This window comes from Arachis hypogaea, chromosome 5, assembly GCF_003086295.3.
Source record: "Arachis hypogaea cultivar Tifrunner chromosome 5, arahy.Tifrunner.gnm2.J5K5, whole genome shotgun sequence".
Taxonomy (NCBI): Eukaryota; Viridiplantae; Streptophyta; class Magnoliopsida; order Fabales; family Fabaceae; genus Arachis; species Arachis hypogaea.
This window is the reverse complement of record NC_092040.1, coordinates 25,803,234-25,831,162: the sequence shown is the minus strand read 5'-3', so window position 1 is coordinate 25,831,162 and position 27,929 is coordinate 25,803,234. Positions and strand designations below refer to the sequence as shown.

The following is a 27,929-nucleotide window of genomic DNA, read 5'->3' as shown; positions in this document are numbered from 1 at the left end:
GGAACATAGAGTTGAAGAAAACCCCTCCAAGATGATTAAAATTGATGCTAGGGAGGAAAGTGCACACCTTCCAAGGCATATTCCATATGAAGGCTTGGATGGGATAGAGAAAGAATTGAGTCCCCTTGGTGATGAAGAGCAAGCATCAAGTCCTAGTGGTGGAGAATCCTTTGAACATGAAGAACCTTCTCCAGTTGGATTTGAAAGCGTTGAGGAGGTAAATTTTTCTCACCCTCCCTATTATGATTTGAGTAAAGGAAAAGGTTTAGATAAAATTGTTGAACAAAGGATTGAATTAGAGAAATCTTGTGAAGAGGTGGAAATCCTTAGAAATAGAAGGATGGGAGTGGAATACGCTTTATCAAGATCTTTGGAAGCATCTTTGCCTAGGTTGCCATCTACACCTTCATTTGAGTAGGTGAAATTCATTTCTATTAGCTTTATTATCCAACTTGAATATGACTTGCTTGAAACGGATGGCCAACTTAGGGAAATTTGTGGGATGAAGCGTAAGCGGAAAAGGTTTTGTGGTGGGCGTTGTAAATCAAGATTCATTATGGTTGATGCATCAAACATGAGATATAAAGGTTGGAGTAGTGCTCAAATAGATGGGTCTAGGAGGATTGTTGGCCACTTCATAGAGAATTCACCTCACTCACCACCCGGTTGGACTAATAATGATGATCAACTTCAAGACGGGTATGAAAACAAAGTGTGGGACCCCGGATCACAAGAAGAGGATCAACTTTGGGAGCCCCAAGCTTGTGAAGAACTCCATCAACACTTGGTGCAACAAATAGGGGATCTTGGGGCACAATGGAGAACCAAGCATTGGTGGGAGTTCCAAGATGAATACAAGCACAAGCCACCTTAATGAGGAGCTCCCCATAAGTCCAACTTAAGGACAATAAATAAAAGTGCTAGGTGGGAGACACCCCACCATGGTAAAATCTTTTCATTTTCTCTTTTGTATATATGGGTAGAATTAGTTTAATTTCATGTTTTGGTAGTTTGTTAAGTGCATTTGATAGTTTAGTATGTTAAATAAGGTTTTATGGTGTTTTGGTAGCTGTTTGGAGGTTTGGAATGCTTGGATTTGTGTAAAAACATACCAAAAATTTTTGAAAAACAGAGCACCATCCACGCGTACGCGCACTGCACGCGTACGCGTACATTGAGCATTTTCGACCATCCACGTGAGCGCGCCATGCACGCGTACGCGTGGGTTGAGAAGTTCCACCTTCCATGAATTAACCCGAGAGTTAGGCCCGCACTGTGCGCGTGTTGTGCCTTTGGCACAACCCCACTTGCGCGTACGCGCACATGACGCGTACGCGCCACTCTCGAAATAAGCCATCGACGCGGGCGCGCCATGTGCGCGTACGCGTGGATGCCCTTCCTTCACTACATTTCTTTTCTTCTCATTTTTCCATTTCTTTCCTTCTCCTTTCTTCTTTCCTTCTTCTACCCCTCATCCAACACTTCCAAACACCATGGATAACCATTTATTTTAGTTAATTTTAGTTTGGTTTTCATTTTATTTTCTTTCTCTTTTCATCATAAGTGTTGGATTATTGACTTTGTTTACTATGCATTGCTTCCCCCTTATTGCCTAAATGCTAATTTAGCATTAATGTTTTTAGATAATCTTTGTTGGATCCTATGATTGAGGTTATATTTTGCTACTTGGTCTTGAGTTTTTCATGCTTATCTTTTGAAAAATACCAAGTGATGAGAATTGCCTTCGAGCTTGTAACTCTTCTTGAATTACATGATTTGGCCACCATGTGATTTGAACCTTATTTTGTGATTAGGCAACCTCTTGATGATGGATGATGATGTGCATTTACCTTAATGCATGGTATTTCATTTGTCACCATCAACTATCTCAAATAAACAAGATGGGATATTGGACAGTCAACCCTCAAAAATCTCCCTTCCCTAACTTAAGATTTAATTGGAAAAAAAAAATTGACAGAACAAGATATACCAAGTTATTGCCGCTAAAAAATATACAATACCAATTGGAAGCTTGTGTCAGTTCTATAGGTTTCTTTGTCCAAATAAGATGGAGGTAGTAGCAGCAGCAGCAAGAAAGCTCCAGCAGAAAGAATTATATTGTCGATAACCTCCACTTAACAGTGAAACCCCCTTTTTCCTTAAAAGACATCTACAGTAACAGCAGAGCAGTAACTACAAACAGAGAGTTTATTTAGTCTTTAATGCTTGTTTTACCTTACAAGTTTACTTAAAGCATCTCAAGCATACTAGAATGAGTAAAGTGCATGCTTCTTTGGTGACATAGCTTTTTATGCTAATGTGTGTTCTAAACTGCGCAATTTAGAATTCACACACCTAATATTTCTTAATGTCACACTAATTCACTCACTCAATTCTAGTGATTTACCTCATTCCAACAATTATGCTTCCTTGCTTTTGTATTACCCTACCTTATGGTGTTATACTCTTGTTTTTCATGAACAATGCACCACAAGCAATAACGGAAGCAAGACTAAGAACACATAGCAATCCGGAGATTCGCCGTACCCACTTGCTCATCTTTGGATGCACCGAGGACGGTGCAAACTTTTAAGTGTGGGGAGGTTGTTCGACCGGTCGGCGATTTTGGGTGACAAAATTCTAATCCCAACACTTTTGCATTTCATTTTAGGATTTTAGGATTTTTACTTGCATTTTCTTAATTTTTGCATATGTATACACAATAAGCTTAGTCAAAATAATGAAAATTTTCAAGATTTCTATCTATAGGGCACCAATTGATTTGAGTGAAAACTTTTCATTAAACTTGCTTGAAATATATATATTGTGGATCATATTTTTGAGCTAAGAACACAAGCAAGTGAGATTTGAGCCTAATGGTGTGGTTACATCCTATAACCACTTATTTTCCTTCTTGTGTGCATTATTCTCTTTATATGAACGTAATCTTTGATTTGTTTGATTCTTTATGTCCATTATTTTGTGTATTCATGTATTTATATGATTGAGGCCATCATTTCATTAGCTCACTTATCCAAATAGCAAACCTTTTATATTCCTTTGTTAGCCAATTTGAGCCTACGCTTAACCCACTTGTTCTTATTTTAGCACATTACAAGCCTAAAGCGGAAAACAATAAATGTCCTTAATTTGGATCTTTGATTGGCTTAGACTAGTGTGTGTGAGTACCATTCAAGTGTGGGAATCTTGGGACATTGGGTGAATAAAAGGGTAATTTTGTATTGTTATTGAAAATATTGGAAATTGGGTACATACTCATGTATTGGTCAAATGTAAAACCTTATGCATTGAGGTTCTTGTACATAAAAAAAAATGAATGAGAAAAAACAAAAGAAAAAAAGAAAAGAAAAATAAAATGGAAAAGAAAAAAATAGAAAAAGAAAGAAAAAGAGGAAAAAGAAAGAAATAAAAAGGGGACGAAATGCCCCAAATCAAAGTATAGTCCAATAAAATCAATGCATAGGTGTTGTGAAATTAAAAAGGAATACATGAGTATGTGAAAAAGTGAGGAATGGGTAGTTAGATTAGAACTTAATTGTATAGGATGTCATAAGTTAGGTGGGAAGTTTAAGCTTATCAAAGATTTAAATTTCAAACTCACTTAACCAAATATGCATCCTACCTTGACCCTAGCCCCATTACAACCTAAAGAAAAGACCTCATGATACTTGTATGCATGCATGAAATATATGTCGATTGTTAGAAGAAAAACAAATCTTAGAAAGCATGATTAGGAGAGAATTGAGTGAATCAACCCTAAACACTTGAGTGAATAGAGTGCAAATACATCCGGTGAGGGTTTGATGCTCAATTACATGTTTCCACCAATGATCATCTCCTTTCATGCAAGTTTGTAAAAAAATATTTAATAGCTCAATTCAATTGTGGTTTGGCATGGTTGTTAATACCTTTTGCCCTTGTGCTTATATATGCTTCTTGGGAATTAATTTATTTTGACCAAGCAATTGCATTCATGTAGATAGTTGCATATAGGTAGATTGCATTTAGTTAGTTTTCATTGAATAAATGTTGATCCCTTTGCTTTCTCTTAGTTTAAGCATGAGGACATGCTTGGTTTAAGTGTGGGGAGGTTGACAAACCCCAATTTGACGGTTTATCTTGTATTGATTTTAGGGGATTTTATAACCTTTTACCCACATTTATTCAATGAAATAGCATGGTTTTGTATATTCTCCTTTAATTGTGCTTAAGAGTGAAAACATGCTTTTTAGGCCTTAAAATAGCTAAATCTAATTCACCTTGATTCCATTAGATGCCTTGATATGTTTGTTAAGTGATTTAAGGTTTAGGAGGCAAAGATTGGATCAAGAGAATGAAGAAAGAAGCATGAAAAGTTGGAGAACTCATGAAGAAATGAAAGAACCGGAAAGCTGTCAAGCCAACCTCTTTGCACTTAAACGACCATAACTTGAGCTACAGAGGTCCAAATGATGCGGTTCCAGTTGGGTTGGAAAGCTAACATCCGGGGCTTCGAAATGATATAAATTTTGCCATATGTTGCTTCACGTTCAGGGGCGCGCGCGCCGATTCTGTCCGTGGCCCACTTTAATGAAATCGTCCCCAGCGGTTTTAGGAGCCTTGTAGGCCCAATCCAACTCATTTCTGATGCTATTTAAGTCAAGGATTGAAGAGGGATGAGACATCTAGTTACCATTAGTTTAGTTTAGTAGTTAGAATTAGTTTCTAGAGAGAGAAGCTCTCACTTCTCTCTAGAATTAGGATTAGGATTAGGATTAGGATTAGTTCTTAGATCTAGGTTTTAATCTTTGCTTTCTTCTACTTCTACATCTCAATTCCTTGTTGTTAGATTCATTCTTCTTCCATTCTTTGGTTGTAATTTCCTTTATGTTGTTCTTGTATTTTGTTGTAGATCTACTATTGTTCCTTCCATTTTCTTTCAATTCAATAAGAGGTAATTCATAATAATTGTTCTTCTTTGCTTTTCTATTGTTGATCTCTTGCCTTTGTAGTTAGATCTCTCTTTAATTCTTGCAATTTATGTTGTTTACTTTTATTGCCTTTTATGTGTTTGTTGAAATGCCTCTTCTAGATATAGTATAGATTTTGTTCCTCTTGGCCTAGGTAGAGTAATTAGTGACACTTGAGTTATCTAATTCCTTTGTTGATTGGTACTTGGAGAAATTGCTAATTGGTTTGGAGTGCACTAAAGCTAGTCTTTCCTTGGGAGTTGGCTAGGACTTGTGGCTCAAGTCAATTCATCCACTTGACTTTCCTTTATTTAGTATGGGTTAACTAAGTGGTAGCAATGAACAATTCTCATCACAATTGAGAAGGATAACTAGGATAGGACTTCTAATTTTCATACCTTGCCAAGAGCCTTTTATAGTTGTTAGTTTATTTTCATTGCCATTTACTTTTCATGCTTCTTATCCAAAACCCCAAAACACATTTCTAACCAATAACAAGGCACTTTATTGTAATTTCTAGGGAGAACGACCCGAGGTTTGAATACTTCGATTTATAAAATTAGGGGTTTGTTACTTGTGACAAACAATCTTTTGTATGAAAGGATTATTGTTGGTTTAGAAACTATACTCACAACGAGAATTCATTTGTGAAATTCTAAACCGTCAAAAATCCAATCATCAATGAACTCTCTCATTTTTTGAAACAAAGCAAATAGAGAGAGGAGAGAGTTTTCATCGACGAAAGAGGAGAAGAAAAATGGGGGAAAAGAGCATGCCATTTTTTATTCGATTAAATCAGTAAATTTGTTCTATTTTTTATGAAATTTTAGTATGTTATTCTTGGTGTAGAGATGAATATTAGGATATAACTTGCTAGTTGTATTGCCTTCTTTTTTGTCTGATTTGAGATACTCACTTTGTGGAGGGTTTATGTTGATTCCATCAGTTTTGATGATGTATTTTGTTGATTGTTGAGATGCCCTAGTGGCACTAGGTAAACTGATTGTGTACCCATTATTTGATAGTGGAAGATTTTACTAGACTAAGTCCCGTCGGTTTTTTATCCCTCTTTAGGGAATTTTTTCACAATAAAATTCTGGCATCTGATTATTTAATTTCTGCCATTATATTTGTTGTTTAGAGTATTTTTGATATTACCTATTTAATCGCACATGTTGTGAAAAAATTATTTTTGTTACTTCTACTGTTAGACAGGTTCTTATTGAACCTCAATTTTCCCAACAGGTGGAACACATATTCCTATGCCATTGATGGGGATAGAATTATTAGTTTGATGTCTTGAAAAGGGTTCATAGTTTTTGGTTCACTAGTTCTAGCTGTTGTAGTTGAGGGAGTAGGGTTTAAACTGAGAGATTTTGTAGTGTGAGTGTTGTTATTAATTGTGAAAGTATTGGAAAGTATGATTAGTATTAAATCTGGAGCAGTAGAGGATACTTTTTGAATATGAAATATTGGTGAATCTACAACATAGTTATCAAAACCGAACCGGCAATCGACCTGACCAAGTTACTGGGTCACTGGGTCACTGGTTCAACCGGTGGGTCACAGGGTCAACCGATTAACCCGATCATAATTAAATAATTATATAAAATTTATTTTTTATATCAAATTAACTTATTTTCTAATTCATTGATTAATTAGTATCTATTACATTATTCAAATATATGTTAAAAAATATTAATATTAATAGATATCATATAATTATCAATAACAAAAATATGTCATGATTAATAAAAAAATTTTACTTATCTTTTTTTAATTTATAGATATTTAACAAAGTTTAATTTTTATTTTAATAATGATATAATTAAAAAGTAATTAATTTAAGAAAGATTAAATATAAAACAAAAATAAATTAAATTAATATGACTAAAAGATAAGTAAAATATCTTAAATTTGCATGACTAAAAGAATTAATACATAAGTTATTAATTAGGATATATCTAATAATTACTAATATATTTATTAAAAGATAGAAATAAGGACAAAAAGTAACCTTGTCCAAGTGGTGGCAAACTTCTTTTATAACTTGAACGTTTCAAGTTCGAACCGACATCATCCTGGGGCGTGCTGACGTCAGCGGATCAACCGGTCCGGTTCAATTCTCGATTTAGACCGAATTTGATTGGATTTTCCGAGTTTAACCGGTTCGTATGCTTATCCGGTTAGATGATTAACCCGAATCGGCCTAAGGTCCGGTTCACCGATTTTCTGGTCGAACCGGCCGGTCCGGTTCGGGTTTGATAACTATGATCTACAATATCAACATTAGAAGTTGTACTTATATTTTGGGAATAGTTAGAGAACATATCTAAATATGAAAATATTGACCCATTAAATATAACATGTCTAGCTAAATACACCTTACCAAACAACATGTAATAGCAATTCCAAACATCATGGTCAAACCTGTAAAATAATTGAATGAGTGATCAAACCTATAATAGCAATTCCAAACAACATGATTATTGCGGCTACATAATTGCCATTGGATTCTTGAATTATTATTATTGTTGTTGAAACCATATATATCTGCCTCCTTTCTGATTGTTTCGTCCTCCACGTTGATGCCGGAAATTATTATTTCTAAAATTCTCAAAGGATAGTGTTGGTTGTGCTAGATGTGCTACTGACATTCCTGATGCAGGTCTCTTAAACCATCAAACATATTTTTAAAGAAAATTAAAAATGATTCTGTCTCAACTACTTTGATTGATCCTAATATTGACATGATAGAGCCAATGTAGACTAAATATTCTTCAGTAAGACCATTAATGATGGATTGAAGATGATCTGCTGGTGGTACTTCATAGCCAATCGAAAATAGATAATCAACGATTTTGTGAATATTAGTTAGATATTCAGTTATGTCTAAATTTTCTTGCAAGATCTGAGTTAGAATTTGAGACATTGTTCTCTTGCAATTGAAGCTGTTTGAAAATACTCATCAATCTTGAACCAAACCTCATGCGACTACGAAGGTGTACAACTTTAATTTTAAGAGGTGTAACCATGGAAACTACTAACCAAGTAGTGAAAGTGAGCTCTTGAAGTTTTTATGTTTTGAAGGTTTCTAACTGAATGGTAGTTTTCTTGGCTTCATCAGGTATGAATTATTGAGGAATCTTGGTTGCATCTAGATGATCTTTCATCCCCAGACTCTGAAGAGTAAGCAAAATCATATGCTTTCACATGGAGTAATTATCATCATTGAGTTTATCAGCTATGGGGAGAAATTTTTTTTTGTTGAATCAGATAATATAATTTTCATTATAAAAGTGATGCTAAAAGAATGACTCTAGATACCATATGAGAGTTTGAACTAGAAAGAAAAGATAAGAAACGGAACAAAAAAAAGAAGAATCGAAACACCGAGACAAAGAGAATTTATGTAGAAAAAGATAATTTGCGTCAAAAAAAAAAATGTATCATCATTCGTTATTAGTAATAGTACAACTCTCTCTTTTATACTAATACAGACCTTCTATGCAACACTAAATCAAAACTAAAGGATAAAGACTAGCTAAAACCACTTGCACCTAACTAACAACTAATAGCCTAATCCAGGGGTATGGAGGCTAGTGTTGAGGAAGGGAACAATGGTCTCCCAAATTAAAAATTTTAATGTATAAGGTTATTAATTTTTATATTACTCTCCCTTAATTTTAATTTTTTCTTCTTCAAGAATTATATTTTTATATTGACCCCTCCTAAAAATTGTTCTAATTCTGTCCTTGGCCTAACTAACTATATTTTTAATAGCATAAACAATTATGTCATTATAGTTATTAATACATGTAAAAATTATTATTAAATTTTATATGAAAAAATTGACAAAAAATAACTTATTTTTTATTTATTATTATAAAAGATTTAATTGGTATTTTTTTAGAAGCTAATTAGTTAAGATGAAAATCCTGCTAATTTTACTTTGTCATTTTACTCTAATTCTTTTAAACCGATTTGTTTTTCTTTTATTAAGTTCTATTTCTAAACTCCTTTCGAGTCATTTCTTATGTAGGAATAAAAATCATATATGATGATACACCATATTTATGTATCGATTTTTTTTTTCAATTATAGAAAAGATATCCTCCATAACACAAAAAGACAATATAAATATAATTTTAAACTATCTTATATGGCTCCACTCATATATATTTTATGATTTATTATTCGTACATTAAAATTAATTATTAAAATTAATTATTGATATAAAATATATATTAAAAATAAATTAAATTTAATTAAAAAAAAAAAACAACAGACAATGGGTTGCAAACAAAACAGAGGAGAGGCGAGGGAACTGGGAAGTAGAAGAGGAAAGACAGGGCACTGAAAGCAATGAATTCTGCAAATTCACCATTGGTTCTTCCATTCCTCTTCTTCCTCGTCACCTCTTTCTTCCATGATTCTCTCATTCGCGCCTCAGCGCAGAAAACGTAAGCTCTTATCTTTCTTCCATGGTTTTTTGCTCGAATTGCGCACACACCCTAATATACCCGATTTGTTGATCTATACAACAGCTTTGATATATGATCTAATTTTTGCTAAAGCTGGAAAGTTTGTTTTGTATTTGAATTGGCTAGGGATTGGATCAACAAAGAGAATCAAAATGGGAATGAGTTTGGGGAGCGAAGAGGTAGAGTTCTAATGAGCTTCAAAGAAAAGCCCTCAGGAAGTAACGTTACCTTTGAATGCACTCCTTCTGGTCCCTGCGTTCCATGCCTCTACTCCGAAAAGGTTCCGTTTTTCCATTTTGATCTTATATAAGATAATGATTTTCTTTTCCTTTTCAATTTTGTAATATAGTTGTTGTTGTTCTTAAATAGAATGTCATTTTTTTTTAAATTTTATCAAATTGAGGGGTTAGGGTTTCTGTTTGTCTTCTGGATTTAAAATATTTTCTGTGTTATTACAATAACAGTTATTTCATTTTGCAACTAGATATATAATGAAGCTGTCTAATTGATAAAGGCTATGTGAAAATTATGAATAAATATAGATCTGGCTTCAGTTTGTGTTTTGTTGCTACCTGGTTTTATGTTGATTTAAGACTATTTGAGGAGATTGTGTGTATCATTTTGTACACGTTTGTTCATGAAAACTTGGGGCAAAGCAAAAGTATTGATGGGATTTTGCGGGGTATGAGTATGGTGTGGGGGTCAGTGGTGAATGTTTATTCAAGTTCATAATCTTCAGTGTTCCTCATCCTAAAGAAGTATTATGAAGCTTTCAAAAGAAATAAGATCCTTAGGATTTCCAACATGTTGTAACCCCATGGTTAAGTTTGATTGTAGCTTTTTTCATGGATAGCCTTTTTCCTTCTTGTTATCTATGGGCCTCTTTGATTTTGTTTTATATGGAAGCTCTTTTGGGGATTGCAGGGTGATGAGAAATATCGTTGCGGTGAAACTGGCTACCGTATTCCATTCAAATGCTTAGAAATCAAAGACACAACTAAGGGAAAAGAGAAAATAAATCCTCGTGAAGGGCGGTCTTTGTTTGAATTCTCCAACAATATCGAAACGTCAGACGAACTGTCACATGTTTCTGGAGAGTTTACTACTACGCAATCACAGAGACATTTGCTAGATGATTTGTCGGCTTCAGATAATAAATCACATGCTTACATCACTTATAGAAGCTGTATACCCCCAGCTAGTGGAGAGAAGTTGTCAGTTCTAAATTTTGAGGTAATGTTCAGTTTTAGCTCTCCATTAACGTTGAATTTGATTAATAGCTTCTGAACTTGGTTGATTGGAAAAATTGAATCGTTTAGTTAGTGGAACTAGTATATCAGATAATCACATCCAGTAAAGGAAACTAAGACGTTACATGGCTAACCTATGCTGTTTTGTCTGCTGCTAAGTGTTTGTACCTGCAAATTCATGTGTTCGAAATGAATAACAAATTATCAAACAATAATCATTATCCTTGAGCTGCTGGAAAAGCTGTCAGTCATGAATGTCTTTTTTATGTGACGGATTCAAGTGGTAAATGTTTGAATTTTCCAATCAAAGGGCTATTCTTTAGATCATAAGATGCATCTTTCAGGTTCTACTGCCAAATAATTCCGTCTGAAGTTTTCCTATGTCTTTATCAGCCCTAAGCACTCAAGTAAACATCGTGTTCATTGCTTGAAATTACAATTGTAACCGCAGTCAAGGATTTTATGCAGCATATTTGCAAAATGTCCCATTTGATTAAAAAAATATTATGACTCATTGACATATAGCAATAGTTATTTATCAGAATTCAGAACTTTTGGGGATTATCAATGTGCTGTCACTGCTGTGATTCATCTCATTTTCTTAGCCATCAATAGTCTCTTGGCTTTAGAATTACCCCTTAGTGATTCATCAATGAAATCAGATCTGAGCTGCAAATTTAAGTCATTTTACCACGATAAGGTTTTTTTCTTTTTTTCCTATATGCCACCTTATTTAGATTTTCTTATCGGGACAAATTCAACCATGTCTTTTGTATGCATAATGCCAAACAAAATGCAAGCAAACGGCCTTCAAATTTGAAAAAAGATGGTTGTTCAGCCACATTTACTGCAATGTAGATATTGAACAGTAGTAATTTGTTTGTCACTTATATTTATTGCTTTACATTTTTACTTGTTGAACAGCATATGATTAACATTAGCGGATCATGCTTTTTTTTTTGTGTAAAATTTTGACAGGCGATCATGCTTTTTTTATTGGCCATTAGTGGATCATTCATATACCTGAGAAAGAAGAAGGCGGTTTCTGTTTCTGGCTATACAGCTGTAAGGTCTCAAACAAACTCGCGCTTTTGAAATAGACAACTTCTGTATCATGATTCATGAGATTTCTTCCCCACTGAATCTTGTTATTTTTTGCTCATTTTTCTAGTCAAAATGTATGATATTATTATTGATATAGGCTAAATGTTTGGATTTAGCAGCATCCAAATATATTCATTGTATTTTTTAGCTATTCAATGTGGTACAGTTTTAGGTGGTTTTCTTTTTTTTTTTTTTATTAAATGGGCATCTTTGCCTGTTGCCACTATAGTCGAAGACTCAAATGTCATGGAAAGTTCCTAAATATTCTATTATTGCTAAATATTTTGATTCATTCCAACTTGATTACTAAGAAAAGAATTATAAAGCCTGGTTGTGAAGTCAAAATAGAAGCTATAGTAGATATAGTTATAATATTGTATTATGAATGAGATATGTTTACTTTATTCGCACTAGGTACTAAGATAAGAAATATGACGATGTCAATGGGAAAATATGTTGTTGATGGCGCATCAAAATAATAAACTCCGCATTTCTGTATTAAAAGTTTTCACATCCGTTATTGCCTATCATAACACTCGGTCTCTTCGACATTGTAAAATGTAAAGACTCTTTCTCATGATTCTGCTTTCAGCATGATCATGGTCAAAAATGGGTATATATATTTTTAAATCGAATCCTACAAATATTAGGCAACCTCCACCCATTGGGAACTCTTGTTTTAGTTTTACGAGAGGCTAAAATCCTGTCCCCGGGTGAGGGGTCTCTAACCACCTAAAGTGGTACCAACCGAACTAATTGGCATCCATTAGGAACTCTTATGACCGTTGATTTTAGAAACATAATTATGACTATATTACCAGAGTCCCGAAAACACCCAAGACGAAAAGGTTCCATGATAACTCAGCTCAAGCTTACATGTGATCATTTCAGCTGCTGTCATTATAGGGTGATTCCGTTATTGCAATAAAATTGGGCAGAAAATGAAAATATGGAAGAACACTTATCCTATTTCACATTTTCTTTTAATTACCTTTTAACCTTCTTGACTTTGAACCTATTTTCCGAAGTTTCTCAACATATTTCAAATAAATTCAAAGCAAACTAGTACACTCAGCATTCTAACTTCTAAATGAAGAAAGCAAGTTCTGTCTCGATGCAACGTCCCTCTCAAACCCCTAGGCAGTAAGCAGAGGACTCGTGATATCATTCGATTATGTAAAGATAAACACCTGCACTTTCATTTGTCACCATCAACTATCTCAAATAAACAAGATGGGATATTGGACAGTCAACCCTCAAAAATCTCCCTTCCCTAACTTAAGATTTAATTGGAAAAAAAAAAATTGACAGAACAAGATATACCAAGTTATTGCCGCTAAAAAATATACAATACCAATTGGAAGCTTGTGTCAGTTCTATAGGTTTCTTTGTCCAAATAAGATGGAGGTAGTAGCAGCAGCAGCAAGAAAGCTCCAGCAGAAAGAATTATATTGTCGATAACCTCCACTTAACAGTGAAACCCCCTTTTTCCTTAAAAGACATCTACAGTAACAGCAGAGCAGTAACTACAAACAGAGAGATATAAAGTCACAAAAAATAGTCTGGGGTCTTCCGCGTAGTGTCGGGCTCAATTTGCCTGGGAGCTGGATCAAACTGCAGAAAATTCTGATCCATGTTCTCTCCAATTTCCAATATGGCTGCCATATTCCCACATCGGTAACAGTAATTTGGAGCGCTAAAAACGGTCACTACATTCTTTTCCTTAAAGAGTCATCAAAACAACAGTCAATACATAGAATGCGACAGGTTATGTTAAACATAAACACACTAATCACACGGAATCAAATACAATGTCAATCACCTGGCACCAATTGTACCCTTCCATGACAAGCTGGTGAGCCCTAGATATCAGGGAGAGACCATTGGTATGATTGAACTGAGCAGCAATATCCTGGCCAAATGTGTATCCAGCACCACGTGGAGATATTCCCCAACCACAGCGATCATCTGGATCAGACCACAAGAGGTCACACATTGGTCCTTCATGCGGAACCTATAATGCATGAAGACAGCTGTCAGTCAACTGATGAAGCAATCTAAGAGCCTAACCACACAATGCTGAAGTAAATACTTAATGTGTGACCAAAATGAAGTGAAACATTTCCATCACAATACAAGCTTATTATAAACCACAACTAACAGTTACAAAATCACATAGGAAGAATTTTAAGTATACCAGGTACACCGGTGTTCCAATAATTTTAACCATTGATCTCAATTATAAAAATTATATATAATATATATTAATTAAAATCAACGGTTAAGATTATTAGACTGGTGTTAGAGTACATTTGAAAACTTTCCAATCACATAATCTATAATTTATACCAAATTGCTTTTCACAAAAGAATAACTCTGAAGCTCAGAAACAAGCTTCATCTAAAATGTTGTCATACCAAATAAATCATGAGAGCTTGCAATTGCAATAGCCATTTAATAACACACAAACCTCCTGTATGCGGTCCAAGGCACGGATATTATCCAGCGTATCCAAAGAAGGTGACAGGCCTCCATGCAAGCAGAAAATCTGAAACATGCATGGAAGTTAAGTTAAACTGGCATAAAGAAATAGGAAACATTGTGCAAGATATTTAACTCAAACCTGACTCTCAATGAGGGCAGTTAGTGGTAAATAATCAAACAGGTCGGTAAAGTACTTCCAGACATTGGCATTCCCATATTTTCTCAAGCATTCATCATAGAAGCCATACCTGAAAGCAGGTGAGGTGAAACATTATGAAAAACCATTAATAAATTGCTGTCAGCATGTGTAACCATGAATTTGGTATTTGCCGCATTCATAAGCACCCTATGCATGCACCAAGGTTCTTTTTGGTAAGGTATGCATCATGGAGTTCACAACTCTTTTTACAAAGTAATAAAAATAAATATAGCTCTAGCATCTAAACTCAGAAACATGAAAACCATTAGCAACAAAGTACATATATCTGCACATCAAATTCATTTATTTTGATACTAAATAATACATCAGAATAATGATGATAAACACAGATAAGAAAGAATATCATAGCGTCGTTACAAAAACCAAGTTGCTGATCTTAACCAAGACAATTAACATTTCCTTCCAAATAGATATAAACCTATGGCCAAGTTGTAAAAACAATGAATGCATGACGGCAGCAACAATTAACCTATTCTCAAACTTTTTGCAAGGTAATGTTAAAAACATGATCCATCACACAAGTTGCAGTGAGTTAAACATAAATAGAGAGTAAAATGTTCTTACACTTGAGTAATTTGACGGCTTTCATGATTTCCCCTAAGAATTGTAATTCTATCTCTATAACGGACTTTTAAGATCACCAAAAGTGTAACCGTCTCCACTGAATAGTACCCACGATCTGCAAATAGCCAGCGCCATGAGGACTGGTAGCAATTCCAACATATGCAGAGACTATAATTTAAACATCATCAAAAGCAATGACAGGAAAGAAGGGGGAAAGATGATAATGGCCAATGCAGGGTACCTTATTATAGCTAAAGCCTAAAACTTTTAACAGCCTAAAATATTAAAGTTATTAAGCACCATATCCTTCCCTAAAGACATTTCTATGACGCCGGATTTTGACCCCCTCTTTACTAAAATGAACAAGTGCTTGAGATGTTCTGCTTCTTTTAAAGCTGCCAGCAATTTGTCAAATCTCAAAGGCCTGGTTCACTGCTCATGAACATTTACCCTATTAAACCTTCCCATGCAACTTATGATTTCATTTATCCATCACCATCAACAATTCGAACAACAACATTTTTCCTTCAGTTCACCAGTCTTTTAAAATTCAAACTTGAAAATATTTAGAATAATCACAACTAGCAAGAATGATTGATATGCTTTTCCCCCTACTTAGTCTTGCTATTTATATCTCCACAGTTTATCACCATTGTTACCCTACTCCACATATTTCATAAGATAATCTAACGGCTAGATTTTCAATTCCAAACTTGCCCCATGCACAATCCTATCATGGATGCATCGCAACCACTCTAGCAAAAGAGAAGAGTGGAGTTACGAAGGATGCAAGTTTCACCAAGCATATATCGTTCCAAGTTCCACCAAGCATGTGTTAAGGCATAACTAAAAGGAACTAAAAAGATTGAGGTTTATATAGATTTCTACAGCAGTATCAATGCTATAAAGTAAACACAATACGGAGCTTACAGATGGAACTAATCAAGTTTGTTTCATGCAAATAACGCATCAAACACATTAACAAACTACCACAATATGCCAAAACAAGTATGAAATGATGGAAAAAGACTTGAAACTAGTTCAATTGCTAACTTAGAAGGAAAAGGAGAAGTAAAGCTCCCCTCGTTTTTCTTGCTGAAAAACAATCTGTCACAAACATACACGGTTGCAAAACATGAAAACAACATAACAGTTTTGAACAATCAGACGCCTCCAGTTAACAACGGATGTAACCTACTATAAATTTCAAGAGGAATACAAAAAAAAAAAAAAAAAAAAAAGAAGAGAGGGGGGGGGGGGTTCAGATCGCTAAGAAAGTCATCCCAAAATGCTCCAGAACCCAAAACGATGAAGCAGTATCCCAACATATATCAAAGAGGAAAAAATAAACACATAAAAGGTTTAAAGTCGAACCCAATATACAACAAAGCTATCAACCTCGTTATTTTCCTTAATCTCCATAAAAACCAAGGCTTAAAAAAATAAGTAAATTATTATATCAACCAGCAAACATTTCTTTAGGGGAAAAAATGACAGAAACCAAAAAGAGAAAGGGGAATTTTTGAAGGAGAAAAAAAACTGACCTACATAGTCGCCCATGAAAAGATAATTAGTGTCAGGAGCGCTGCCTCCTATCCGGAACAGCTCGATGAGATCGTAGAACTGGCCATGGATGTCACCGCAAACCGTAACGGGACACTTCACCGGCTGCACGTTCCACTCCTCCACAAGAATCGCCCTCGCCTGATCGCATAGTGCCTTCACCTCCGCCTCCCCCAGCGGTTTGCACTCCATCAGCTGCTCTATCTGCCGGTCCAGATCCGCGTTCGACGGCATCGTTCTCTCTCTCTCTCTCAGATCTGAAAAAGCTTTGAGATCTTCGATCGATCGGTTATTTTTGCGAAGAGACGTCGAATCGGTTTTGAGGGTTAAGCTGACCGGAGAGTCGCCGGCGGCGAGCGGAGGAGGAGGAGCTTCGGGGAAGCGGTTCCGAGGCGAAAAGCGGGGAGCGGAACGACACGTTTCGGAGGAGAAGGGGTTGGGATTGGCTTCTTCGGCCCCTCAATCATTTCATATCTTTTTTTTCCTTTCGACCTCTCTGTTTTTCTTTTTCCTTTTTCTTTTTTTTTCTTCTTCGCGTCGCAGTTATTATTATTATTATTATTATTTTTACTTCTCTTGAAAAAACAATAAAAATTAAAAGAAAGAAAAGCAGGACAACAGAAAAGAAAAGTATTGGGGAAAATTATATTTTATTTTATGATTATTTTATTATATTTTAAATTTACACTCAGAATGAAAGAAAGTAACGCGGAAATTGCCGGGAAGGTGGGGGAGCCTGGCTAGTGGCTGCCATAGCGCATAGGCAAAGTGGCGGCTAATATGAGTAGATGTCTCCAAATGACCTGCGACTTGCTGGTCGGTTCGGTTCGCTCAGAAAACTGAGATTTTGGTGACTAAACAAACAAGAAAAAAAACAAAGAAAAACAAGCCAAATTAATTGGTTACGATCATATCTAAATTAATATAATATTGAAAATCACTCTAAAATTGAAGCCATTTTGAATAAGAATCCTCTTCAGAAACAATTATTTTGGTCATACAAGCCGTTAGTTATTTGCATCTTTTTTAAATTAAGACAATAATTACTTTTTAATTTTAATTTATAATATTTTTAATCTGGTTTTTAAATTTTACTATGAAATATCTATTTTTTAAATATCATTACAGGATATTTGGTCGGTTGGTAGGTGATAATTGGATACTCTTTATTCTCCTTTATCTCAAAATCTGAAAGGTAATATTCTCTCTTACAATCCAGATGTGCAAGTAAGTCCGGAAGTGGGTTGATTTTGGTTTGGGTCTGCTACAAAAGTCTATGACTCACGCAATGGTTGCTTGTGATTGTGTAAGAAGCTTTTGGTTGGGAGGAGTAAAAGAATTGGCTTTGACTTTGGCGTCAGCTTGTTCCGAAAAAGCACGAGTTTTTGGTTTGGTTGTGTCTTAAGGAGGCTCTTCTTACTGCAAGTTTTCGCTTTAGAAGAGGGATGTCGTCATCGGATAGGTGCCCAAAATGTCTTTCTAATCAATAATCGGTTTTACATTGTATTCGGAATTGCTAAAAGCTCAGCTTGTATGGCATAGGTTGGATATTTCCTGTCATCCTTTGGATTTGAAGAACTGATTCTTGTATCATAGCAGAGAGCATTCGTTCAAGTTCTTTTTGGGACTTTGGTGGATATGGCGAGTAAGGAATAATGACATCTTTAATCCGCATGAAACTTTGCATCTGGAAAAAGTGATTTGTCTGGCATTAACTTCAGAAAAGGAGTTTAAAAATATTTTTGAATTACAACGTATGTCCCTTCCCTTTACTCTAAATGGTTTTTGGAATCCTCCATCTATTGGTACTTTCAAGATTAATTGTGATGCTAATTATCTTGGTTCGGGTGATAGTGTTGGTTTTGCTTGTGTTATTAGAGATTGTAATGGGAGTTGGCAAAAGGGGTGTTTGGGAATGATTGAGAGTAATAGTATTCTTCAAGGGAAATTGTTTGCTATTTGGAGAGGATATCTCTTAGCTTGGGATGTGGGTCAACGAGATGTTATTTGTGAAACGAATTGTGTGGAAGCATTTAATCTTGTTACTAATCACCAAGATAGTTTTTGGTTTATTGATCCATTGGTGCTCAAAATAAGAGATATCATGCATTGGAATTGGCATGTTGACTTTCGTTTGATTATGAGAGATGCAAAGACGGTCGCAGATACTATGGCAAAGATGGCGATGAAGTTACAACTTTCTCATGTGGAGCTTCCTTCACCTTGGGAGGAGTTTAAGAGTAATCTTAAAAAGGATTGTCCCTCTATTTAAGAGGATCCTTTGTTTTGTTTTTCTTTGTTTAATTTATTTCAGTCACAAATAAAAATTACTATATATCTGTTTGTCAATGAAAGAACATCTAAACAATCAGTTTCACATAGTACTTTTCAAAATCCATTATTCTAAGACAAAAGTAAGTCCCTCCAAATTGTATATAGCTCTATAAAAAAGACATTACAAACTTCAACTTTTTCAGTGCAACCTTTTACCCACAACTATCATAATTACGAAAAATAAATCTAAAATCGACTAAATTTTCAGAAGCAAAAAAGCTAGCATCACAATTCAATTTAATAGACTCGGCAGAAGGAAGAGTCCAATGCAAGCAGAGGGAGGGAGGGGACAAAGCTCGATGCATTGTAAAAATGGAGTGCAACTCTCTTGCTGAGCTATGAGTCAAACTGACCACTTTACTAGTACTCTAATGATCATCTAGACTAAATAAGTCATTATTCATGCTTCTCCAAATCCAACAGATAGTCGAGCAGAAAATAAAAACATCCCAAGAGTAAGACCTAGCAAAGTCAGTGTCGTAAATTCAAGTGATCAGAATATAATCCAAATAAAGTCCAAATCTCTTTGGCACTGAGACAATCCTGTAGATAATGAATAACAGTTTCAGGACTAAGTTTACATTGATGACAAGTATTCGACCGAGCTAAACCACAATCAAATCTAAACTCTGCCGTAGAGAGTGCATTATGAAGATTAAACTAAATCAAGAACTTGAACTTCTCTAGAATATGAAGCCACATACTTACAACCAATTATCATGCTCATCCCAACCAAACTTTTTCTTAGCCAACCAGCTGTATCCACTATTATCTGAATAAAGTCTAAAGGATGTTGGGTGCCAAATCCACCTAAGTTTCTCCCCCTCTTGTAAGTCAGGATTATACCCGTCTAAATGCTGTCTGACCTCCTCCACAATAAGAGAGAAAATATCCTGAAGGTTCTATTGACCACCCTGCGAAACATCCTTAATAGTTAAATTAGAATTAGAAATAGGCACAAAGAAAAGATCATTAGCAATTGAACCCTCAAGACATCATTTATCAAACTAGAAATGTTGATCACAAGAGCTGATACACCAAGAAAAACCATCCTTGAGAACTCAACGGCCTTAGAAATGCTTTTCCAAACATGAGAGGCATTACTTGAGAAAGGTCTGTCTAGAGCTGCATCGTTCCTCAAGTACTTTGCCCTGATAAGAGCAACCTAAGGTTTGTCTTGACAGTGAAATAGTTACCAAACAAGCTTTCCAAACAAGGATATATTAGCACAAGCAGGATCTCTAACACCTAGACCAACAAACTTCTTGGAAATTACCACTTTTTTTCCAATTAACTAAAGAAAGACTTCTACCATTCACTTTATCCTTCCAGAGAAACTGTCGCATTATAGAGGATAATTTATCACAAACTCGGTGGGGAAGAGAGATACCTGCATATGATAAGCCGAGATGGATGCCGCGATAGAATTAATTAAGCAAAGTTTGCCAGCTTTATTGAGAAGTCTACCTTTCTAGTTAACTAATCTGTGTCTAACCATCTCAATCACCGAATAAAAAGAGACCATATTAGCATGAGAATGATTGAGATTCACATCCAAATATTTGCCTAAGTCCAAAACAAATCTGATGGAAGAAACCCTAGTAAAGACATTTCTTCTACGAGCAAACACATCCTTAGAGCATAAGGCTTTGAACTTCTCAAGGTTGATTTTTATTTCTAAGGCCTTACAAAAAGTGTTTAGGAAATTCATCACCATTTGAACCTGAGTCTTAAAAGCCTGATAAAAAAGAAGTAAATCATTTGCAAATATCAAGTGAGAGAACTTCGGGCCACACATAGAAATAGAGACTGGCTTCCACATGCCTTCTTCCACCTTATGAGAAATATAGCAAGCAAGTCTCTCCATACAAAGCACAAATAAATATGGAGACATTGGATCATCTTGTCTCATAAAGTGAAGGACTTCTTATACCACAATAATGTTCTCAGGAGCACCTCGGCCTCGGCCTGGAATGAAACCACCCTGAAGCAGACTAACAATATATGTCAAAAAAGGTCGTAGTCGGTTAACCAGAATTTTAGTGATAATTTTATAAATAACATTACACAAGCTAATAGGCCTAAAGTTCTTCATGAAAGTTGGAACCTCCACTTTAGGAATAAGAACAATAAGAGTTTCCATGATACTAAGGTTCAAAATGTCGCCATAAAAAGCCCTCTTCTGATAATATTCCAAATCTCAGTACCCACTATCTCCCAATATTCTTTGAAAAAAATGCTTGAAACCCATCCAGACCAAGAGCCTTAAAAAGACTCATACTGAAGACTGCTGACTTCACTTATGTAAAAGAGACCGGTGCAATAAGCATGGCCCCCAGTCTTATCACTCAAAGACGGCATAGGAACCTCTCACAGACAATCAACCTTAACCTCCTCAGTTGTGCCAAAGAGATCCTTATAAAAATTAAGAGCCTCATGTTGGAAAAGATTTGGATCAGTAGACCAAGAGCCATCCCTAATAAAAAATCCATAAACTCTGTTATGATTCTTGTGTATCAAAGTCTATCGATGACAAAATTTTGTGTTTCTTTCCCCATGCTTAACCCACTGCTTATAGACTTTTGGTACCAAAAGAGCTCCTCTTGTAACAACAATCTGTTATAGACTTCTTGGTAGCACGAATCCCCATTTCTTCGTATTGTTGTACCAGCAAGTGCATTGGATCGTCTAAATAATACCTGAGCAAGTCAGGGTCAATCCCATGAGGACTGTGGTTTGAAGCAAGCTATGGTTATCTTGCAGGTCTTAGTCAGGCGAATCAGAAGGTTTATGGATAGTTAATAATAATGTTGTATAATTTAAATTCAGTAATAGGAATGTAGTTGAGGGTTGGAGTTGCCTTGTCTTTCTGAATTAACTTTGGTATTACTGTCTTCTTTGCTTGTGAGTGATTTCTTCAATGGCAGGCTGTGTGTGATTAACACTGGTTTGAGCAGCTGCCAATACTCCTCCAGATCTGAACCCCAGGTTTAGTGCGGATCCATTCTGATTGAGGGTGAAGCTCCTACAGTTCATTCTCCTTAATGATCCTACTCAAAACGCCACAGACAAGGTCGAATCTTCCGGATCGGAGGATGTTGCACCTTAGGTTATAGCCTCTACCAAAGAGACCCAAATCTCCCTATAAATTGGCTGAACTGATGTCTCGAGAAGTCCCCAACGAAGTCGTGGATTAGCCGTCTGAGAGACGTATATTCAAGCTGGTGGTTCATCATTGTCCAATGAAAGACGCACTCTGAACCCATGTAGAATGTGATAACCTTATGTCAGTTCAACGCATTCATATTGATGAAGAACGACTATACATCTTAGAATTAATCAAACACGGATCGAAGAGAAACGGTAATACTTTTATTAATTCATAGGACTCAGCAGGGCTCCTCCCCTCAACCTAGGATGTTTAGAAACTCATACTGAAAGAAAAATAAAATGTGTAAGCGAATATAGGGCTGTAAAGTGTGCGTGATGTTCTTATGATTATGTAAAATATACTTTAAATGCTAAACAGATGACTAGTAAGGGTAAAACAATCTATTTAGTGCTAAAATCCACTTCTAGGGCCCACTTTGTGTGTGTTTGGGCTAAGATTTGATGAGATCCACATGCTATGAGGCTTCTAGGGCATGAAATGCTGGCTAGGGGTCCTCTCTTGGCGTTTGGACGCTGGTTCTGCTCTTTGGGCGCTGGATGCCTGGAAGGGGGCAGGAAGCTGGCGTTGGATGCCAGTTTTGGGTCTTCTAATCCGAAGCAAAGTATAGACTATTATACATTTTTTGAAAGCTCTGAAAGTCAGGTTTCCATAGCCATTAAGATTGCTCCATTTGGACTTCTGTAGCTCTAGAAAAGGTCTTCCGAGTGCAGATAGGTCAGATCCAAACAGCATCTGCAGTGCTTTCTCTGTCTCTGAATCAGACTTTTGCTCCATCTCCTCAATTTCAGCCAAAAATTACTTGAAATTATACAAAAACACAAAAACTCACAATAGAATCCAAAAATGTGAATTTAACACTAAAACTTATAAAAACTTAATATAAACTAAACAAAATATACTAAAAACTATATGAAAATGATGCCAAAAAGCGTATAAAATATCCGCTCATCACAACACCAAATTTAAACTATTGCTTGTCCCCAAGAAACTAAAAACACAGTAGGATAAAAAGAAAATTAAGATACAATAAATTTTAAAGTTTTTAATGAAGCTCAGCTACAATTAGATGAGCGGGACTTAGTAGCTTTTTGCTTTTGAATAGTTTTGGCATCTCACTATCCATTGAAACTTAGAATGGTTGGCATCTTTAGGAAATAAAATCCAAATGATATTATTGATTCTCCTAATTAAATTCTTTTTTATTCTTGAACACAACTTTTTTTAGTCTTGGCCGTGACCCTAAGCACTTTGTTTTTCAGTATTACCACCGGATACATAAATGCCACATACACCTTAACTGGGTGAACCCTTTTGGATTGTGATTCAGCTTTGCTAGAATCCCCAGATAGAGGTGTCCAGAGTTCTTAAGCACACTCTTTTTGCTTTGGACCATGACTTTAACCGCTTAGTCTCAAGCTTTTCACTTGATACCTTCATACCACAAGCACATGGTTAGGGACAGCTTGATTGAGCCACTTAGACTAGGATTTTGTTTCCTTTAGGCCCTCCTAACCACTGATGCTCAAAACCTTGGGGTCCATTTACCCTTGCCTTTTGGTTTAAAGGGTTATTGGCTTTTTCTGCTAGCTTATTTTTTTTCTTTTTATTTTTTGCCACTTTTTTTCTTTTTTTTTTTCGCATGCAAGCTTTTTCTTTTTCTTTTTCTTTGCTGCTTTTTCTTGCTTCAAGAATAAATTTTTGGATTTTTCAGATTACCAATAATACTTCACTTTCATCATCATTCTTTCAAGAGGCAACGGATGATTGGATTTTTGATGGTTTAGAATTTCACTAATGAAATCTCGTTGCAAGTATAGTTTCTAAACCAACAATAATCCTTTCATACAAAAAGTTGTTTGTCACTAGTACAAACCCCTAAAATTTATAAACCGAAGTATTCAAACCTCGGGTCGTTCTCCTTAGGAATTACAATAAAGTGTCTTGTTATTGGTTTGAGTTGTTTTGGGGTTTTGATAAGAGGCATGAAAGTAAATGGCAATGAAAATAAACTAACAACTATAAAAGGCTCTTGGCAAGATATGAGAACTAGAAATCCTATCCTAGTTATCCTTCTCAATTGTGATGAGAATTGTTCATTGCTACCACTTAGTTAACCCTTACTAAATAAAGGAAAGTCAAGTGGATGAATTGATTTGAGCCACAAGTCCTAGCCAACTCCCAAGGAAAGACTAGCTTTAGTGCACTCCAAACCAATTAGCAATCTATCCAATTATCAATCAACAAAGGAATTAGATAACTCAAGTGTCACTAATTACTCTACCTAGGCCAAGAGGAACAAAATCTATACTATATCTAGAAGAGACATTTCAACAAACACATAAAAGGCAATAAAAGTAAACAACATAAATTGCAAGAATTAATAGAGAAATCTAACTACAAAGGCAAGAGATCAACAAGAGAAAAGAAAAGAAGAACAATTATTATAAATTACCTCTTATTGAATTGAAAGAAAATGGAAGGAACAATAGTAGATCTACAACAAAGTATAAGAACAACATAAAGGAAATTACAATAAAAGAGTGGAAGAAGAATGAATCTAACAACAAGGAATTGAGATGTAAAAGTAGAAGAAAGCAAAGATTAAAACCTAGATCTAAGAACTAATCCTAATCCTAATCCTAATTCTAGAGAAAAGTGAGAGCTTCTCTCTCTAGAAACTACTTCTAAACTAATCCACAATTGAATTGAGTTATTAAATATTTTTACAAACTTGCATGAAAGGAGATGATCATAGGTGGAAACATGTAATTGAGCATCAAACCCTCACCGGTAGTGTTTGCACTCTATTCGCTCAAGTGTTTAGGGTCGATTCTCTCAATTCTCTCCTAATCATGCTTTCTAAGATTTGTTTTTCTTCTAACAATCAACATATATTTCATGCATGCATACATATATCTTGAGGTCTTTTCATAGGTTGTAATGGGGTTATGGTCAAGGTAGGATGCATATTTGGTCAAGTGAGCTTGAAATTTGAATCTTTGATAAGCTTAAACTTCCCACCTAACCTATGACATCCTATACAATTTCAAAGCTAACCTAACTACCCATTTCTCACTTTTCACATACTCATGTATCCCTTTTAATTTCACAACACTCATGCATTGATTTTATTGAGCTACACTTTGCTTTGGGGCATTTTGTCCCCCTTTTTATTTCTTTCTTTTTCTTCTTTTTCTTTCTTTTTCTATTTTTTTCTTTTTCTTTTCCATATTATTTTTCTTTTCTTTTTCTTTTGTTTTTCTCATTTTTTTCTTTCTATATACAAGAACCTCAATGCATAAGGTTTTACATTTGATCAATACATGAGTATGTACCCAATTCCCAATATTTCCCATAATAATATAAAACTACCCTTTTATTCACCCAATGACCCAAGGTTCCCGCACTTGGATGATACTCACACACACTAGCCTAAGCTAATCAAAGATCCAAATAAGGACATTTATTGTTTTCCGCTTTAAGGCTTGTAATGTGCTAAATTAAAAACAAGTGGGTTAATCGTAGGCTCAAATTTGGCTAACAAAGGAAGATAAAAGGTAAGGCCATTTGGATAAGTGAGCTAATGAAATGATGGCCTCAATCATATAAATGCATGAATACACAAAATACTGGACATAAAGAATCAAACAAATCAAAGATTGCAATCATAGAAAGAGAATAATGCACACAAGAAGGAAAATAAGTGGTTATAAGATGTAACCACACCATTAGGCTCAAGTCTCACTTGCTTGTGTTCTTAGCTCAAAAATATGATCCACAATATATATATTTCAAGCAAGTTCTATGAAGAGTTTTTTACTCAAATCAATTGAGGTGCCCTATAGATAGAAATCTTGAAAATTTTCATTATTTTGACTAAGCTTATTGTATATGTATGCAAAAATAAGAAAATGCAAGTAAAAATCCTAAAATCCTAGAATGAAATGCAAAAGTGTTGGGATTAGAAATTTGTCACCCAAAATCGCCGACCGGTCGGTGACGATTGGATTTTTGACGGTTTAGAATTTCTCAAATAAAATCTCGTCGAAGTATAGTTTCTAAACCAAGCAATAATCCTTTCATACAAAAAGTTGTTTGTCACTAAAACAAACCCCTAAATTTATAAACCGAAGTATTCAAACCTCGGGTCATTCTCCCTAGGAATTGTAATGAAGTGTCTTGTTATTGGTTTGAATTATTTTTGGGGTTTTGATAAGAGGCATGAAAGATAAATGACAAGAAAGTAAACTAAGGCCTAAAAAGGTCTTGGCAAGGGTTGATGGTCAAGGATCTCTATCCTAATCACTAACCACAATATGAGAATTGGCAAGGATTAATCTCATTAAATCATCCTCTAACTTGTAGTAAAGGAAAGTCAAATGAGCTATATCAATCCTAGTCCATAAGTCCTAACTCTCCACTAATTCAATTAGTGAGAACTAGAGTAAATGGCTCCCAATCATCAATTACTTGGACATTAGTAACTCAAGAGTTCCTAAGTTACCTTCCCAAGCCAAGAACATAAATTTCTACTCTAAAATCCAACCAAGCATTTCATCAAACACTTGGAAGGCATAAAAGGAAAGCATAGTAAAATTGCAAGAAAAGTAAATCTACACTACTCAATTGCAAGGAATTAAACAATAACTAATCAAATGAACACATTTATTATGAATTACCTTTTATTGAATTGGAAGAAAGTAGAAGGAACAATACTAGATCTACAACAAAGCATAAGAACAACATAGAAGAAAATTGCAACAAAAGAATGGAAGAAAGATGAATGTAACTACAAGGATTTGAGAGATAGAAGTGGAAGAAAGTAAAGATTAAAACCTAGATCTAAAAACTAATCCTAATCCTAATTCTAGAGAGAAGTGAGAGCTTCTCTCTCTAGAAACTACTTCTAAACTCAACTATGACTAAATGGTTGTGTAATGATTTAATGAGTTGGAATCCCCTTTGCTCTTCAATCCTTGGCTTTAAATAGTAGTTTAGGCGCCAAAGTTGGTTGAGATTGGGCCCCACTACCCTTCAGAATTCGTTGGTTGCGAATTCATTAAAAAATCATAAACCAGCATCGACACGTACGCGCACAGCACGCGTACGCGTCCATGGGGTAATTCGCAGGTGCGCGCAAGCGCCAGGTGCGCGCGCGCGTCCATGGGCGAGTTCAACTTCTTTGACTTTTCATGATTTCTCCACTTTGCATGCTTTCCTCTTCACTCCTTTGATCCATTCCTAGCCTTTTTCAATCTGAAATCACTAACAAACATATCAAGGCATCTAGTGGAATCAAAGGTGAATTGAATTTAGCTAATTTAAGGTCTAGAAAGCATGTTTTCATATCTAAGCACAAATAAGGAGACAATCACAAAACCATGCTATCTCAATGGATAAATGTGGGTAAAAGGTTATAAAATCCCCTAAAATTAATACAAGATAAACCGTCAAATTGGGGTTTGTCAACCTCCCCACACTTAAACCAAGCATGTCCTCATGCTTAAACCAAGAATGAAGTAAAGGGTATGGCATTTATTCAATGGAACTAACTAAATGCAATCTACCTATATGCAACTATCTACATGAATGCAATTGCTTGGTCAAAATAAATTAATTCCCAAGGAGCATATATAAGCACAAGGGCAAAAGGTATTAACAACCATGCCAAACCACAATTGAATTGAGCTATTGAAGATTTTTACAAACTTGCATGAAAAGAGATGATCATTGGTGGAAACATGTAATTGAGCATCAAACCCTCACCGGATGTGTTTGCGCTCT

General features: G+C 35.3%; 2 protein-coding genes across 2 annotated transcripts; one reads left to right on the top strand and one right to left on the bottom strand.

Annotated features, from left to right (window-relative positions):
- Positions 1-9,230: 9,230 nt before the first annotated feature.
- LOC112801005 (uncharacterized) lies at positions 9,231-12,106 on the top strand. Its single transcript, XM_025843490.3, has 4 exons — positions 9,231-9,433; positions 9,581-9,734; positions 10,379-10,687; positions 11,683-12,106. Exons 1-4 carry the CDS (start codon positions 9,336-9,338, stop codon positions 11,797-11,799), a joined length of 678 nt encoding a protein of 225 aa, XP_025699275.1. The 5' UTR covers positions 9,231-9,335; the 3' UTR covers positions 11,800-12,106.
- An 874-nt stretch (positions 12,107-12,980) lies between these two features.
- On the bottom strand, positions 12,981-17,535 carry LOC112801004 (serine/threonine-protein phosphatase PP2A-2 catalytic subunit). The gene is made up of 6 exons (XM_025843488.3): positions 16,621-17,535; positions 15,077-15,191; positions 14,432-14,540; positions 14,279-14,356; positions 13,631-13,822; positions 12,981-13,530 (listed from the first exon to the last, which is right to left on the bottom strand). The coding sequence occupies exons 1-6, from the start codon at positions 16,871-16,873 to the stop codon at positions 13,357-13,359; spliced, it is 921 nt and encodes a 306-aa protein (XP_025699273.1). The 5' UTR covers positions 16,874-17,535; the 3' UTR covers positions 12,981-13,356.
- Between the last annotated feature and the right edge of the window lie 10,394 nt (positions 17,536-27,929).

Excerpts from the sequence above, each read along its gene's own strand:
- LOC112801005 (XM_025843490.3), top strand. The coding sequence starts at position 9,336 with ATGAATTCTGCAAATTCACCATTGGTTCTTCCATTCCTCTTCTTCCTC. Across the intron at positions 9,434-9,580 it reads CGCGCCTCAGCGCAGAAAAC|GGATTGGATCAACAAAGAGA; the intron begins GTAAGCTCTTAT and ends TGAATTGGCTAG. Across the intron at positions 10,688-11,682 it reads TGTCAGTTCTAAATTTTGAG|GCGATCATGCTTTTTTTATT; the intron begins GTAATGTTCAGT and ends AAATTTTGACAG.
- LOC112801004 (XM_025843488.3), bottom strand. The coding sequence starts at position 16,873 with ATGCCGTCGAACGCGGATCTGGACCGGCAGATAGAGCAGCTGATGGAG. Across the intron at positions 13,823-14,278 it reads CCTTGGACCGCATACAGGAG|GTTCCGCATGAAGGACCAAT; the intron begins GTTTGTGTGTTA and ends CATGCATTATAG. Across the intron at positions 13,531-13,630 it reads AAGGGTACAATTGGTGCCAG|GAAAAGAATGTAGTGACCGT; the intron begins GTGATTGACATT and ends TGACTCTTTAAG.